General features: G+C 47.0%; 3 protein-coding genes across 5 annotated transcripts in view; 1 reads left to right on the top strand and 2 right to left on the bottom strand.

The window, feature by feature from the left end:
* The window catches only part of cyp19a1a (cytochrome P450, family 19, subfamily A, polypeptide 1a), a gene marked incomplete at both ends in the record, with an annotated part of 3,909 nt that extends 2,456 nt beyond the window's left edge, over positions 1 to 1,453 (bottom strand). Inside the window, 5 exons of the mRNA XM_079736353.1 lie at positions 1 to 5; positions 202 to 396; positions 493 to 647; positions 869 to 1,019; positions 1,252 to 1,453. The exon at positions 1 to 5 is cut by the window's left edge and continues 110 nt beyond it. Coding sequence (XP_079592479.1) covers positions 1 to 5; positions 202 to 396; positions 493 to 647; positions 869 to 1,019; positions 1,252 to 1,453 — 708 coding nt within the window. The remainder of the gene's footprint in view (positions 6 to 201; positions 397 to 492; positions 648 to 868; positions 1,020 to 1,251) is intronic.
* Positions 1,454 to 8,431: 6,978 nt separating this feature from the next.
* Positions 8,432 to 12,166, top strand: gldn (gliomedin; the record flags this gene model as incomplete). Its single annotated transcript, XM_079736490.1, has 9 exons — positions 8,432 to 8,953; positions 9,137 to 9,188; positions 9,377 to 9,394; positions 9,539 to 9,637; positions 10,357 to 10,458; positions 10,586 to 10,711; positions 10,985 to 11,110; positions 11,434 to 11,584; positions 11,701 to 12,166. 9 exons carry the CDS (start codon positions 8,432 to 8,434, stop codon positions 12,164 to 12,166), a joined length of 1,662 nt encoding a protein of 553 aa, XP_079592616.1.
* A 589-nt stretch (positions 12,167 to 12,755) lies between these two features.
* Positions 12,756 to 17,103, bottom strand: part of dmxl2 (Dmx-like 2) — a 45,005-nt gene continuing 40,657 nt past the window's right edge. For all 3 annotated transcript variants that reach the window (XM_079736683.1, XM_079736685.1, XM_079736684.1), the window contains 5 exons: positions 16,281 to 16,358; positions 15,987 to 16,078; positions 15,837 to 15,889; positions 15,151 to 15,368; positions 12,756 to 14,982 (listed from right to left, as the gene is read on the bottom strand). In XM_079736683.1, coding sequence (XP_079592809.1) covers positions 14,773 to 14,982; positions 15,151 to 15,368; positions 15,837 to 15,889; positions 15,987 to 16,078; positions 16,281 to 16,358 — 651 coding nt within the window. In that variant the 3' untranslated portion in view covers positions 12,756 to 14,772. The remainder of the gene's footprint in view (positions 14,983 to 15,150; positions 15,369 to 15,836; positions 15,890 to 15,986; positions 16,079 to 16,280; positions 16,359 to 17,103) is intronic.

Genomic DNA, 17,103 nt, shown 5'->3' with positions numbered 1-17,103 from the left:
TTTCTCTGAGGGGGGACATAGAGAGATTAGATACGAGATAGGAAAGTTTCACTTTTCCACAATGCAAACACTAGAGCGTTCTTGTTGCGTCTGTCTACGCCACTATCAATTGGTAATAGAAACAAACCCGAAAACGAGCCCAAAACAGTGGGGCATGAATACAAACAAGGACGAGGGAGAAGCCGCAGACCGTAAACATACCGTCGACTGGCACTCCCAGGAAGAGGGTGTTGGAGACGTCCACCATGATGCCGCGCAGCACACTCAGCACGTCCACCTGGCGCAGGCTGTCCCCGGGTCCTCCGCTGGGGTGGTCCGCCCTCAAGCTGTCCAGGTGGGACTGGGTGGAGGCGGTGCACACGTCCACCGTCTGCAGCACCCCCGGACCGGTCAGAGCTATGACACACGCACCGGCGTTAGCGGGGGCGGGAGTAAGGACGAAGTCGCACGCATGAGAACGTGAAGGGCGTGCGGTGAATGAATGTCATGCACCTCTGCCGAAGAAGCTGCGTGTCTTCTTCCACAGGGCCACGTCGTTGTTGAAGATGATGCCTCGCCCGTCCATACCCAGGCAGCCCAGCCCCCGCTGGCTCCCGAAGCGCGAGGTGTACTGGTGGCTCCGCAGAACGTGACGCACCGTAGAGGAGCTGAGCGGACAACGCCGTCAGACACAAGTCAAACACACTCATTCTAATTCGGATTCGAATTGAATACACTCTCTTTGTCGAATCCCTTTTCAAAACCAACTTTACAAAGTGCTTCCCATGCACACTGCAAACAATGACTTAAAGAGATTTTTTTTTTACACAACGACTAATAAATGCAACCAAGAAGATACATGAAAACAAAATAAATCTATGGTAGGGACCTGCTGAGGATGAGCGTCTCTTCCCCATTGATCCATACGCGGGCCATGCTCCCGTACTTGTTGTTGTAGTAGTTACTGGCTGTCCCGATGCCCGTCCAGATGAAGCGCAGGTAGGACATCAGCGGCCCCAGGCCCAGACAGTAGTAGGGGCCTGTCAACAGAGCCAACCGCCAAGAATGAAAGATATACAAAAACCCCAACACAAACAGAATATTAAACAGCTATTATTGCAGAGGGGTTGTTCCCATGCAGAGTATTGAGGGATGCATGAATAATAACACAAAAAGAGGAAACACTGTTTTCCACACGGATCCCCAGGCGAAAGACAGCGTAGCCCAGCCGTGAAGGAGCTGCGTGGAAGAAGCAGATGCTGGGCCACTGACCTGGCACGGTGGCCCTCTCTCTGTGGGTCCAGGCCACGAGAAGCAGCAGAAGCAGCAGCAGCAGCAGCAGCAGTTCTCTGGTGGCCACGCAGGCAACCTCCGCTACTGTGTCCGCCGTGGCGTTCTGCGCCCCGAGGTCCACCATCAGCACGTCGAGACGCACTGGAGCAACGGTCCACTCGCAGATGGAAAATAGATCCATTCCAGCGGATTCGATTGATGGTTTGCCTACAGTGTGCCCTGTGTCTCTCACCAGGGGCCTCGGGCTCTTTATAGGCGGTGGGAGCTGGTGGCCAGCCAGGTCAGGGTGATGCAAAAGTCATAACAAAGAGGGAACATTTTCAAAACAATTTCCCCACGACCTTGACGGTTGGGATGTTTGCCAGTGGCCCTGAGCAAATAGGAGGGGTTTTCACCGGGCCCGGGTACATGTTGTAACACAGTCCTCAGACTAAGAGCAGTCTCCGTATCAAAGGGGACCTCTGGGGTCTGCGGTGAAAAGAGACAGCTTTCCCTGTACTCCTTTCAGAGCATCAAAGGGACTGGAGAGGCCGTGTGGACCGTTCTGATCCCCCCCCACCCCCCGACCTTGAGGGAGAGAGCACCTGCGCTTGTGTCTCTGGAGGCCCCAGTCAGAGCAGAGGGAGGAGACACGCACCACTATTGTAACACAATTGTCTGCCTCACAGAGGGGTGGTTTACATTCTCTACCGAGGGGCCGGCGAATTACACCCAGACTGCTGGGTCCTATGTGTTCCTGGGGCCTTGGATACATGCGTTCAAAAAATGACATTTCTACATTTATTGAGCTGTTAGTTATAGGAATCAATCAATCAATCAATCAATCGCTCCATCCATCCATCTACAGATGTATTTGTTCATGCCATTAGAAGGACACACACATGTTGCATGTAAACCATCACATTCGAAACATGTTTTGGATATTCTTTGAAGCTTTCTCTTTTCTCTAAGGTCTAATTAGAATGATCCTGTGTTTTTAAGGTATTTAGTTAGAGGAGGTCGGTGGAGATGAAGGAGAATGCAGAGCTGCTCGACTTCCCCTGACCAACAGAGGGTGAAGTAGAGCAGGAGCTGGAAGGGCTCACACACTGACACTTATACTGCTTACCAGCTGGGCATGTCCACTAGGATTCCTTTTAGAAATACAAAAAAGGGATGGATTACCTTTGACAATGCCGAATTCACAATTAATAAATAGAAATAAAGGTATAAGAAAATTCATCAATATGTACAAATCTCAATGATTGCATTCATACACACAGAACACCATATTTTATTCTATTCTATTCTATTCTATTCTATTTAATTGAATACATGTTAACTACTTCAACCACATTTTTTAATTCAATGCTTTCATTCAAGAGACCCCACAAAGCAGAGAAATTCTTTGTTTTCCAGATATTGAGTTAAAACACCCCTTTATATTTCCAATGTGAGATCTTAGATGGAACGCTAGTAAGGGGATCTCGGGGTAAAAACACCATGAATGTATTCATTATGCTTGGATAATTCATCATCCTTGCAAACAGTCACGTCATACATTGATAAATACATGAATAAATAAATCCTGCACTATTTGTCAATACATTCCTCAGTCCCTCACGCCCCTCATCTGACTTGAGACTCATTCCCAAATCAGTCATTCCATCAACAGTGTCTCCACGTCGGCCACAAAGCCCTTGTTGTGGAGGGACAGGGTTTCCTTTGGACCATTAATGTCTGCATAGAAAGGGGTCTGTGAATTCACTCAGACGCCCACGCTCCTGACCATGGAATGTGCAGCGCTCAAACAGCTGTCTGTGCACTCAAGCCCCCTTTTCCCCTGATAACACAACGCCCGAATGACGAGCCGGAACCCGGTCCATCGCCAAATGAATATATGGACTCAAGGACCACATAATGACTCCAATTGAATGAAGAAGGGGGAAGAAGAGAGGGGTCCTTTTTCGGGGTCTTGCATTGTTCCGACCAAAACTATCTGAGGTTTCCATGAAAGACAGATGTTAATGTAACCTTGTGTCCCTGGGCCGTCTTGCATGTTGTCAACTTTCTCAGTCTTATCTTCCTTCGCTATAAAAAAAAAACACGAGGCTTCGTACGGGGGCCCTCAAGGGAAAAGAATAATCTCTTGTTCTGCTATCTTATGGATCCTCACACCAGACAGAGGGGCAAGGAAATAAGGATCTCCGTAGCAGGCAGTAAAGGACATGACATTACGCAGCAGAAGGGGAGCCTGTAGGATTGTGGGAAGGAAATCCACTGATCCTTCTGCCACCTGAACAACGGTGGCAGAAACTTCCAGCCTGTGTGTCTGACATTTACCACAGAACAGATATATTACTGGTCTATGAAGGATGATGGAAGGGTGCTGACAGCTGTAGAATAAAGAAAAGGGGGTCAATTCATGTCTGTGTGAAGTCGAGGACACACACACACACACACACACACACACACAAGCACACAAACATATATATATGTATATATATATATATATATATATATATATATATATATATATATATATATATACAGTGGGGCAAAAAAGCATTTAGTCAGCCACCAATTGTGCAAGTTCTCTCACTTAAAAAGACGAGAGAGGCCTGTAATTTTCATCATAGGTAAACCTCAGCTATGAGAGACAAAATGAAAAAAAAAGATCCAGAAAATCACATTGTCTGATTTTTTAAGAGTTTATTTGCAAATTATGGTGGAAAATAAGTATTTGGTCACCTACAAACCAGCAAGATTTCTGGCTGTCACAGACCTGTAACTTCTTCTTTAAGAGGCTCCTCTGTCCTCCACTTGTTACCTGTATTAATTGCACCTGTTTGAACTCCTTATCAGTATAAAAGACACCTGTCCACAACCTCAAACAGTCACACTCCAAACTCCACTATGGCCAAGACCAAAGAGCTGTCAAAGGACACCAGAAACACAATTGTAGACCTGCACCAGGCTGGGAAGTCTGAATCTGCAATAGGTAAGCAGCTTGGTGTGAAGAAATCAACTGTGGGAGCAATTATTAGGAAATGGAATACATGCAAGACCACTGATAATCTCCCTCGATCTGGGGCTCCACGCAAGATCTCACCCTGTGGGCTCAAAATGATCACAAGAACGGTGAATAAAAATCCCAGAACCACACGGGGGGACCTAGTGAATGACCTCCAGAGAGCTGGGACCAAAGTAACAAAGGCTACCATCACTAACACACTACGCCGCCAGGGACTCAAATCCTGCAGTGCCAGACGTGTCCCCCTGCTAAAGCCAGCGCATGTCCGGGCCCGTTTGAAGTTTGCTAGAGAGCATTTGGATGATCCAGAACAGGATTGGGAGAATGTCATATGGTCAGATGAAACCAAAATAGAACTTTTTGGTAAAAACTCAACTCGTCGTGTTTGGAGGAGAAAGAATGCTGAGTTGCATCCAAAGAACACCATACCTACAGTGAAGCATGGTGGTGGAAACATCATGCTTTGGGGCTGTTTTTCTGCCAAGGGACCAGGACGTCTGATCCGTGTGACGGAAAGAATGAATGGGGCCATGTATCGTGAGATTTTGAGTGAAAACCTCCTTCCATCAGCAAGGGCACTGAAGATGAAACGTGGCTGGGTCTTTCAGCATGACAATGACCCCAAACACACCGCCCGGGCAACGAAGGAGTGGCTTCGTAAGAAGCATTTCAAGGTCCTGGAGTGGCCTAACCAGTCTCCAGATCTCAACCCCATAGAAAATCTTTGGAGGGAGTTGAAAGTCCGTGTTGCCCAGCGAAGGCCCAAAAACATCACTGCTCTAGAGGAGATCTGCATGGAGGAATGGGCCAAAATACCAGCAGCAGTGTGTGAAAACCTTGTAAAGACTTACAGAAAACGTTTGACCTCTGTCATTGCCAACAAAGGGCATGTAACAAAGTATTGAGATGACCTTTTGTTATTGACCAAATACTTATTTTCCACCATAATTTGCAAATAAATTCTTTAAAAATCAGACAATGTGATTTTCTGGATTTTTTTTTTCATTTTGTCTCTCATAGCTGAGGTATACCTATGATGAAAATTACAGGCCTCTCTCATCTTTTTAAGTGGGAGAACTTGCACAATTGGTGGCTGACTAAAGACTTTTTTGCCCCACTGTATAAATATATATATATATATATATTCCATCCTTATAAATCCTAACTCTGTTCAACATGGTTCTCTTTACCTACCTGATTGAAGACCTGTTTTCATGCTGGTGTGCGTGTGTGTGTGTGTGTGTGTGTGTGTGTGTGGTGGGAGAGGTTAACAGGACATAATGAGTTGTTTGCCAAAGGCAGAGATAAGTGTTTAGTTGAAGATATGGCTTCTCAGCAGACACAGCATACCATCTATTCAGGTCCCGTATGGCCTAGACCTGCTGCTGGACAGACGGCAGTCCCAGCCCTCTCAATGCACAATCTGGGCTGTTTTGACCTGCATCCGCCTGCTGAGGCTATTAAATGGTTACGAGAAGAAACACAGCAGCTCGGTAGGAATTGAATTTGGAGCCACAGCCACGGTGGTTCAACACATTGAGTTTTGAAAACTAAAAGGTAGTCGTTAAGAAATCCTACAAACAGAATGGCAAAACCAACAGAAGCACCTTATAGTGCTATAGTTATGACAACAAAAACGATACTACTAGTACTACAACTACTACTACTACTAATAATAATAATAATAACAATGCAATATACTAGTGGTAATAATTCATTATCATTCTAAAAAGGACACTTATAATAATAATATTTATGATGTAATTCTAATAAAATAAGAAACCTAAAATACAATAATAGTTATTATAGTAATAATCATATTGACTATAATATTATAACAATTAGAATAATGATAACAATAGCAATAATGGTACTTTTATTGCTTAATAATCTAGAGCACAGACCTTGGTGTGTGGATATCATGTGTACTGTATGATCTGGGTGTGTGGACATCATGTGAACTGTATGATCTGGGTGTGTGGATATCATGTCTACTGTATGATCTGGGTGTGTGGATATCATGTGTATTGTATGATCTGGGTGTGTGGATATCATGTCTACTGTATGATCTTGGTGTGTGGATATCATGTCTACTGTATGATCTGGGTGTGTAGATATCATGTCTGCTGTATGATCTGGGTGTGTGGATATCATGTGTACTGTATGATCTGGGTGTGTGTGGATATCATGTCTACTGTATGATCTGGGTGTGTGGATATCATGTGTACTGTATGATCTGGGTGTGTGGATATCATGTCTACTGTATGATCTTGGTGTGTGGATATCATGTCTACTGTATGATCTGGGTGTGTGGATATCATGTCTACTGTATGATCTGGGTGTGTGGATATCATGTGTACTGTATGATCTGGGTGTGTGTGGATATCATGTCTACTGTATGATCTGGGTGTGTGGTGATCATGTGTACTGTATGATCTAGGTGTGTAGCTTGCATGTCTTCTGTATGATATTGGTGTGTAGTGTGCATGTCTACTGTATGTATACATGTATCACAGGACTAGCAGATGTCTGAATTTGACCTACAGCCTTGGGGCTGGGACAAGAAAGCTTTCATCCTTCCTGTGTGTTTGTTTTGTTTGTGTGTGTGTGTGTGTGTGTGTGTGTGTGCATGTGCGTGTGCGTGTGTGTGTGCGTGTGTGTGTGTGTGTGTATGTGTGTGTTTGTGTTGTCATATTTGTATAATGTGTGCTCAAAAAATCAATAATCAGAATGGTGGCTGGTTTTGTTTCTGATGTGATGTCTTTGTTATTGGTCAATAAAGTGCTATTCAATTTTATCCTACATAATCTAAACTACTTTAAACATCAAAAGCTACAGGAAAGAAGAAAGTAAAGAAAAGAGATGTGTTTTTTATAATGGTCTGTCATTTTCTAGTTGACTGGGTAACTGTTGGTGTTACTGGTGACTGTGGGATAGGGAGGAAGTGTGTGTGTGTGTGTGTGTGTGTGTGTGTGTGTGTGTGTGTTGTATGTGTGTATATGTACATTTGAAGTGTGTGTAAATGTATGTGTCTGTGTGTGTGAGTATGTGTGTCAAAGTGTGTGTGTGAGTATGTGTGTCAAAGTGTGTGTGTGAGCGTGTGTGTGTGTCTGTGTGTGCGTTTGTGTGTGTGTGCGTATGCACGTGTATGTGTGTGCCTGTAGTCTATTGCCTGGGGGCTGGTGAGGGCAGGACACAGGGCTTGATGGCGATGGAGGAGAGAGTGGTGCACACAGGATAAGAGGAACCCTGAAGAAGACACTAACGCGCACTGAGGACGCCCGCTTATGTAATGACTTGACTTTTGTTTGGCAGTTGTGATAAAATTGTTTTCCAATTATAACAAAAAATACATTTAAATGTATTGTGCATATTCCCATATTCAATAAATATGTTATGACTTGCATTTTGATTATCTTTGTGTTTGGTAAAAATAAAAGTCATAATTCATCATATTAGTCATGAACATTAGGAGGGCCTATACTATTGATTATATTAGAATTATATTGATCAACATCATTTATTGAGGATATCTTCTTGCATCTATCAGAAGCAACATTTCAAAACATTTTAACATAGTCACAAGAACAATATACATAAGAACATTTGCGTTCTTATGTGTGAGCGATGTCTGCGTGCGTGTGGGTCTGTTTGTGTGTCCCTGTGTGCGTGTGATGTCAGCTTGCCCACGGCGTGGCACTAAAATGGGCTGTGCTGAATTTAAATCAGGTGACTGAACAGACCGGGGTTTCATTCAGAGACAAGCCCAGAGTATTGTGTAATGCCCACTCCCACAACACTGACCCCCGTGCACACACATACATGATCCCAGATACACACAACCCTCTTCCCCAGCTGCATAACAACATGTACCCGGACCCTCTCCTGCCTTCACAAACGCCACTGCGGTCACTTCAGTTTGATTCACATCTGAATCCACATTGGGACTGAGGTGCAGCAACACCTGATTGAAGCGGGACTTTTTTTTTTCCCACTGTATCAAAATAAGATCAGCTTGAGATTTCTTTTATTTTCCAGTGAGAGAGTTCTACGAGAAGACACGGGCCCGGGACCCTGGGCTCGTTGCGCCGTTGGACTGTAAGTTCTGTCTGGGAGCTGAACACGAGGCTGTCCAGCCACCGGTGAATGCAGAAGGCGGACGTCACCATGTGGATCCCCACTCCCAGCATGACCGTCCCGCAGCGGGTGTTGCTGTACGCCGCCGCGGGCCTGGCGCTGGTCAACACCCTGGGCTTCCTGGTGCTGCTGGTGCAGCTGAACCAACAGGGGGTCCGGCTGGATCGGACGGAGAGCCGTCTGGTGCTGGTGGAGCAGAGCTCCGTGGTGGAGTTCCTCCAGGAGGTGCCCAGGAGAGGAGCGTCGATGCAGGGGCCACCGGTGCGGGGGGAGCAAGCCCACTACTCCAGGAACAAGAGGAGTCAGGAGGGGGAGAAGGGGGAGATCCTGGAGACGACGGAACCCACCCAGGACCAGCGCCATCAACAGCACCACCAACACGGTCAGGAGGAGCTGCTGGTCCAGGAAGCAGGAGAGGACTTTGGGAAGAAGGTGATGAGCGAGGGCAAGCACAAGCAGCGTCACCATGGACACCACAAGGTGGAGGTTCAGGACGACATGATGACGATGATGACCTACTCCATGGTCCCGGTGAGAAGCCCCTTTACCCCTCTCTGTGTTCATGAAGTCATGCCACCTTTGAATGTGTCCCTTTGTCCTCTATACGATTACATCATTATACCAGTGTTGGACGCAGCGATCAACAGTAGCGTAAATGTGTTTGCAAAATGACATGGTGGCATTAATTGTATTTTATTTGCCCCACCTGTCTAGATCAAACTGCTCATTGATATTTGCAACAGCACTAAGGGAGTATGCATAGCAGGTATGTCTTTAACCTAATAATTATTGCATTAATATTGCTGCATTTCTGTTGTTGTTGTTGTTGTTGTTGTGGTTGTTGTTAATGTTATGATGATCACCATTGTTCATTAAGTTATCAACAGCTGCTGTTTTTCTTATTCCTTCTTGAATTCTTATCCAATGACAATTACATTTATTTTTCATTTGCAGGACCGCCAGGACCTCCAGGTACGCAACTCACACATTGACCTAAACCCTTCAATTAAAGTGTCTAAATGTATCCACCCCCCCCCCCCGTGTCCTCGGTGTACTCGATGACCCACATGCCCGGCTCCCTGCCCTGGGTGACGCTCTCTTTGTGTTGGTGTGCAGGGCTGCCCGGTCAGGACGGGCTGCCGGGCCACAATGGGACTGATGGCATCCCAGGCCTGAATGGAGTGCCTGGGGCGGACGGGAAACGTGGCAAAAGAGGTACAGTGGGAGTCGAGGTCTGCGTCTGTTGCTATCAGAGCCTGCGGGTGCCCACAGGATGCCAGAGAGATGGGTTTGGTGCAAAGGAAATGGTCCAGTGGTGGAGTGTAACCTAAGGGGTTAAATATGGCAAACCAACACGCAAACACATGCACACACGCACACACGTTGTATGCGCACACGAATGCAGTCACACACGTGAACTTGCAAGCACACACACGCACACACACACACACACACACACACACAGAAACACACACGAAACCATGACCATTTCCTCCAAAAGGTTGTCATTGTTCCAGACACATGAGTCAGAATGATGAGTCTATCAATCCAAAGGTTTTCCACCGTGGGTGCCTCCCTGCTCATGAAACATGAGTGAGCTGGAAGCTGGGGATTCTAGGCTAATGTTATTCATGGCTGTGGTTTTTGGGCCGTCGCTGAATGGGACCGGAAGAGGCTTTCTCCACTGCATTCTCCCACTTGACTGCTGCCCAGAAGGAACCTGAAAGACGGACAGCATGAATCACCATGAGGGCATTCATTCGGCTCATTCACTTAGCGCTCCCAATGGCCTCAAGTCAATTGCATTTACTGTATTTCACACTGATTCTGTTCTCACACAACAGGCGACCCAGGTGAAGCAGGCCAACCAGGTGATGCAGGCCCACCAGGTGATGCAGGCCAACCAGGTGATGCAGGCCCGCCAGGTGATGCAGGCCCGCCAGGTGAAGCCGGTGCACCGGGTGAAGGAGGAGAGCCGGGGCTGCAGGGCTCCCCTGGAGAGAAGGCTGCAGCCTCCAATGATGTCATGCTCGAAGGCAAGGAGGAAGAAGGACGATAGACACTTCTTGGAAACCATGATGCTCTCTGATAATGGAATAGCAATGTTAAAGGTAGTCAAAGTGTAACTGAGAACTAAGTCTGGTCTTCTTTCATCTCCACTAGGTCCTCCAGGGCCCCCTGGTCCTCCGGGAGCCCCAGGACCCATGGGGCCCCCAGGTCCTGCCGGCCCCCAGGGGCCCCCCAGAACCAAAAGTCAGCGACCCCATCACCACGCTTCACAGACCATGGGTGAGAACCCAGTGGTGAACTCTGAGATGATGTTTTCTGGATTTGTAATGATTCCGATCACTCCCTATTGCAACGATCGCATCCATGTCTGCTTTCAGATCCACTGCATGCCGTACCCAACGACGAGAACGCGCACAGAAAATTCAGAGAGACACCAGCTCCAATGAAGGGTATACCTCCTAGCTGTTGCACGTGAATGTTGGCCATGGGGAGGCGTTTCGAGCCGAAGGGCACTGACTGATATCAGTGACTGTGTTGGCTTTCTCTCCTCAGAGTGCCTGATCAAATCACTGATCAACCCCAGGAACGTGATCAAGATGAAGAACACATTCGGCACGTGGATGAAAGACACGGCCCGGCCCAACGACGAGCGCATTTGGGTGGCCGAACACTTCTCAGGTAGGAGGACTTCACTGGACCGATGAGCGAGATGATGTCATAATCATGTTGCGTTTAAGACACTTTATCTGTTGATAACTCAATGAAGACATAAATCGAATTCCTTGTGTGTGGAGATGGGAACAATGATGACAGATCCATAGCTTAATCCATAACTTATTTTCATTCAAATGAATTAGGACAATTCATGAACGTATATCATGACAATATATTATCCATGAGTTTATTATTATTTATGTACCTGTGACAAAACCGATCATTCTGCACTGGAGACTGGATGTTTCCACTGCAATGATTCCAACCCATGTGTGTTGTCTCACAAGGCCGCGTGGTAATGGAGTATAAAAGCAGCGGATCCTTCCAGAACCACAGCAGTGAGGTGATTGATTTGAAGAAGTTCTACCAGGGCTGCGGCCACATGGTCCACAACGGATCCTTGTATTTTCACATCGCAGGGACCTCAAACATCGGCAGGTAAGTCATTCCCTTCATCCGACGATGACGACAATCTAGGATGCTCTACACGCTCATTTCTGCGAGCCTCTGACTCGAGAACCTGCAGAGCATAAACGTTTACATTATCTCAACAGATTCGACCTGTTGACCAAGAGGCTATACACCCTGTCCATTAACAACGCCATGCACCACAACCTCTCCTACCTGCTGGCCAACTCCAAGACCTACTTCAAAGTGGCGGTGGATGAGAACGGCATGTGGCTGATCTTCGCGTCGAGCGTGGACGAGAGCATCATGGTGGCTCAGCTGGACCAGAAGACCTTCTCCGTCACGTCCTACATCAACACCACCTACCCGCGCACCAAGGCCGGCAACGCCTTCGTCACCTGCGGCGTCCTCTACGTCACCGACACCAAGGACACCAGGGTCAGCTTCGCCTTCGACCTGCTGAAGGGAAAGCCGGTCAACGTGACCTTTGACCTGAGGTCGCCAGGGGGCGTGCTGGCCATGCTCTCCTACAGCCCCAAGGAACGCCTCCTGTACGCCTGGGACCACGGCCACGTGCGGCTCTACGTGGTCCACTTCCTGTCTGACGACTGAGTATGTCTATGTATAATGTATGTATTTAGATCATATATACACCTCGCACAAACAGGTACTCGGAACAATCATGATACAATCATTTGGCCGACCACTGCCATATCTCTTTATCGTGGTCCTATTTTGTAGGCGTCATCCGTAAGACTTAAGTATGCAAGAACTCAAATGTATGTTTTTACTAAGGTTTGCCATACAGATAAGTTGTATAATGTGTTTAGAATTTAATATTATTTGATTGGAAATCCAAGCATTCATTCCATATTTATTTATTGTGTTTCATTGTTAAACTGAACATTTGTGCTGTATTTATTCCCTGCTCTTGCGTTGGATAAGAAACCATGAACCACATAACATTGTGAAATTGGTTTGTTGTCATTTATAAGAATTTCAACTTACTTCCTGGTTTCAATGTAGTTTCTTGTGAAAGATTTTTCCCCATCTATTTATTGCATGTGAATCAAATAGAATAGAACGCAATTCCAGAACCTTCCAATACTTTGGTTCGGACAAAATGTCCCCAGCCTTGCAGTGATAATCACAAGTAGTGACAGCAAACCAAAAGACCAAATCATCATAAAAATCAACCCGATGAAATCAAAATAATTTATTAACCTTACAAAGGCAGCAGTCTGACAACGGCGGTTCTCCCACAAGCCCCCAGACTCAAGTGCTCTGGGGTCTCCCTACGTTGTTGGCCTCATACTTGCATTAGGTGTAGCCTACACACACCCACACATACAGACACATACACACACATGCATACATCATACAAAACCACACGCAACAGCACACTATTTGGACCACTATTGAAACACATAGATGCATACAGTACACATGGTGGGCGATGGTGGGAGAGAAACACAAATCCTTTTAATAAATACCACACATACACTTAACAAAAGGTACATCTATTCCAGCTGGTATGTTCAAAATAAAGAAAACATTTTTATGTTTGTACAAGCTGTTGTGGTACTTCATATATATATTTATTTATATTTATATACTTTATATATTAAAACTATTTCAAACTTCTCACTACTCTGCCAAATAAAGCCAGACATTCATTTGTATATAACAGTAGTTTCTTCTTTGTTAGCCTATCCGTTTGAAATAAAGGTTTGTTTTTTATAGTGTCTCAAGTTGAGTGCAAATATTTATTTGTGATGAGTGGAAGAGTTTAAAACTAGTGAGAAAACACACACTTACGTACAGTATACCATGTTGCACTATCTCCCTGTTTGATGCAGTAACACTCCTTACATTCCTAACATAAAAGGCAATAAGTTAACATAAATAGTTTTTTTTACAAGGGAATTGCCAAACAACCAACCAAACAAACAAACACAAACATAAATTACTAAATTAAAAACAAACAAGAAATTATACTTAAAAACAACATCTTGTGCAAAACCAGAAAGTGAACCTTTTGTGTTTCTGCTCACAGGGGGGAAGGACTTTGGGGAAGGGGCGGGAGTTAGAGTTGTATTTGGGGGGGTTCGACCAGACAAATGAGACACTTAGACCACAGTCACAGAAGTTCAAACACGTCGTCACCCTAACAGGGACGAGGGCAGGCAGGCAGGCAGGCTGGGAAAGTGGGGGAGGAGAGGTGGGGGCGTGTACAGATGGCGGACACTGGAACGCGGGGTGGGTGGGTGTGGGTTTGATTGGGGGGTAAGGGGGCACACACAAAGGAAACAAGAGACCCCCAGAAAAATGCGGCTGGAGCCTTCCAGACCAGGGCAAGTCTGAGACCGTGTGAGCGGGCAGCCAGTGGAAACACACAGGGCACGACCAGAGCAAACACAGAGTCCCCCCCTCCCTTCCACCTGGATATGGAGGAGGGGGGCAGTGAGGTTAAAAAGCATTGAAACTAAACTTTGGGTTCCAACAACTTGATTCACAACTCTAATAAACCACTTGACTTCATCACAAACCACAGTGCTGGGTAAAAGTAGATGCGAAGAGAAATGTCAGCATGTGGGCACAAAATGACGACAGTTACACACCTTTTTTTGAAAGTTTTGCTTGAGCACTTTTACAGAGCACTACCAAGAGACCTGTGATTGCACCGCGGAACGACAACAGGACATGCATAGCTTCCCCATGGACGCACTCTACGACTAGAGATTCTGGAATTAAATGACTGTAAATCTAGCGTGTTTAAAATCAAGTATGGCCGACCGTTTGCGTGTCGCTTCTCTGCGCTCTTGGTTGTTCAGGAGAAAACAAAATTGATACACATATATATAAACGCTGAAGCGTTCTTCCCTTTTAAGGACGTGACGCCATGATCGTCTTTTTTTTTTTTGTCAACAGCAAACCTGCGGAACAGCGCGCGGGAACAACAAAAAAAATCACCAAAAGCGGAGCTCTCTCTAGGGCTCCTTATTCCTTTCCTGTCCTGACAACACACACACACACACACACACGCGCACCAGTAACATCCATTCAAATCACTGTTACACTAGCCGTCGTGATTTCTCCCTCTCTCTCTACCTCTCGGTCTCTCTCTCTGTGCGAGGCCTGCAGCAAGGTGTGTGTGGGGTGGCGGCGTTGTTAGTGGGGAGCAGCTAGTGGGGGTGGGGGAGGAGGGGGCCGCAGAGCTACAGGCCGTCGTAGATGCTGCCGGGGAGGTTGTAGCGGTCGGGCAGCACGCGCATCTTCAGCGTGCCGTCGGCGCCGCAGGTGAAGATGCGGTTGCTGGGCCGCGTCTCCACCTGCATGACCCCGGCGCCGATGTTGCGGAAGATGGACTGCTTGGCGTGCTCGGTGCTGAAGGAGTGCATGAGCCCGTGGCCCGCCATCTTCCAAACCTGGGAGAGACACAGGGCAGAGGGATGGGGGAGATGGGGAGGGTTAGATCAAGAAGGCCTGGGACTAAGGACTAAGTCTGTCGCTAGCCGGCATGGCGCTATCGATCCCCAATCCAAAAACACGATAGCCCTGGAATACATTGAGGGTTTTGAGGGGGCGCCCCTCACCTTCATGTTGCCCTCGGCGGAGCCGGTGACGAAAAAGTCCTCGGAGGCGTCCAGGGCCAGGGCCTTGATGGCCGAGTCGTGCCCCTGGAAGGTGTGCAGCAGCTGCCGCTGGCGGATGTCGAACACGCACACAAAGCCCTTACGCCCGCCCGTGATCAGCAGCTGGTGCTTGGACGCGTACTGCAGCACCGTGGCGCCGTTCTCGTGGCATGGGAAGGCTGGCCGACGGGAGGATGGGGGGGGGGGGGGGGGGGGGAGAAAAAGAAATGGAATTCAATAAAATACGTTTTTATATTGGGATGTGTGTTGATGTTGTGTTGATGTGTGTTAATTCTACCGATACGTATTCATATTGTGGTATGCATTAATATAGGATGATATGGTTGCATTGTAATACGTGTTCATTGCTTGATCCAAGTTCACATCGTGCTATATATTAAATCAATCCAATAAAAATCGCCCCAAAAAAGAGGGATAGGCACACAGGTCACAGCGGTGGAGTCACTAGGATAGTTCTGGCTCCCAGCCCAAAGGTTCGAGTCCCTCATGCCTTCTCTGCAGCGTACCTGCGAGCCTGACGCCCTGCCCCTACCTGCCGCTCAACAACAGGAGGTGGGACTTGGGTAAAAGTGTCCGCTGAACGACTACGCTGCACAAACACGAAGGGGCTACGAGGCTTCTCTTACCGTGGACCATGGAGTTGCCGGGAGAAACCAGAGTGTCCCACAGGCACACGTTCCTGTGGGGACAAAGACACGCGTTAAAATACATAGTGTTAATGCCTGGATTGGTTTGGCTAGATGCTTCAGGTGTGGAGGGTGGGTGTGGTTGCTGACTTGTTGTCGTTGGACTGGCCGGCCGTGGCGATGAGGCTGGAGGAGGTAATGAAGGCAAAGTCCCCGCAGGCCTTCGTGTGGCACTGCCAACTCTGTTGTAAGGAGAGGAAACCGAAAGGATTCGATGGGGGACATCTTACAGGTGCTAGGGTGTCATGGGAAATATGCTTACGTCGCACCGTATGTGCATGGACTTACGTCGAGCAGTATAGGGACACGTGCTCATGTTGGGATGTGTTTATAGTGCGCTAGGTGTTAATCCACTGATCTGTATAACGACATGTGTTTACTCACCAGGTAGGGCTTGGGGTTGGAGGAAGTCTGGTTGACTTGCCAGAGGCTGAGGTAGCCCTCTCCGTCAGCGACGCCACACTGCAGGAGACAGACCACAGGGATGGCCGTTTACAACTTGGTAGACAAAACACAGGCTGTGGATATGGCAAGGAGTGTCCAGGTCTGTGTGTGCACTCATATTTGTGTGCATGCATGCGTACGCACGTACGCATGCATGCACACAAATATGAGTGCACACAGACGTGGACACCTATATATATACAGTGGGGCAAAAACGTATTTAGTCAGCCACCAATTGTGCAAGTTCTCCCACTTAAAAAGATGAGAGAGGCCTGTAATTTTCATCATAGGTATACCTCAGCTATGAGAGACAAAATGAAAAAAAAGAAATCTAGAAAATCACTGTCTTATTTTTAAAGAATTTATTTGCAAATTATGGTGGAAAATAAGTATTTGGTCAATAACAAAAGGTCATCTCAATACTTTGTTACATGCCCTTTGTTGGCAATGACAGAGGTCAAACGTTTTCTGCAAGACTTTACAAGGTTTTCACACACTGCTGCTGGTATTTTGGCCCATTCCTCCATGCAGATCTCCTCTAGAGCAGTGATGTTTTTGGGCCTTCGCTGGGCAACACAGACTTTCAACTCCCTCCAAAGCTTTTCTATGGGGTTGAGATCTGGAGACTGGCTAGGCCACTCCAGGACCTTGAAATGCTTCTTACGAAGCCACTCCTTCGTTGCCCAGGCGGTGTGTTTGGGGTCATTGTCATGCTGAAAGACCCAGCCATGTTTCATCTTCAGTGCCCTTGCTGATGGAAGGA

Source organism: Pollachius pollachius (genome assembly GCF_949987615.1).
Source record: "Pollachius pollachius genome assembly, chromosome: 5".
In the NCBI taxonomy this organism is placed as follows: domain Eukaryota; kingdom Metazoa; phylum Chordata; class Actinopteri; order Gadiformes; family Gadidae; genus Pollachius; species Pollachius pollachius.
This window is presented reverse-complemented; position numbering and strand designations above follow the sequence as displayed.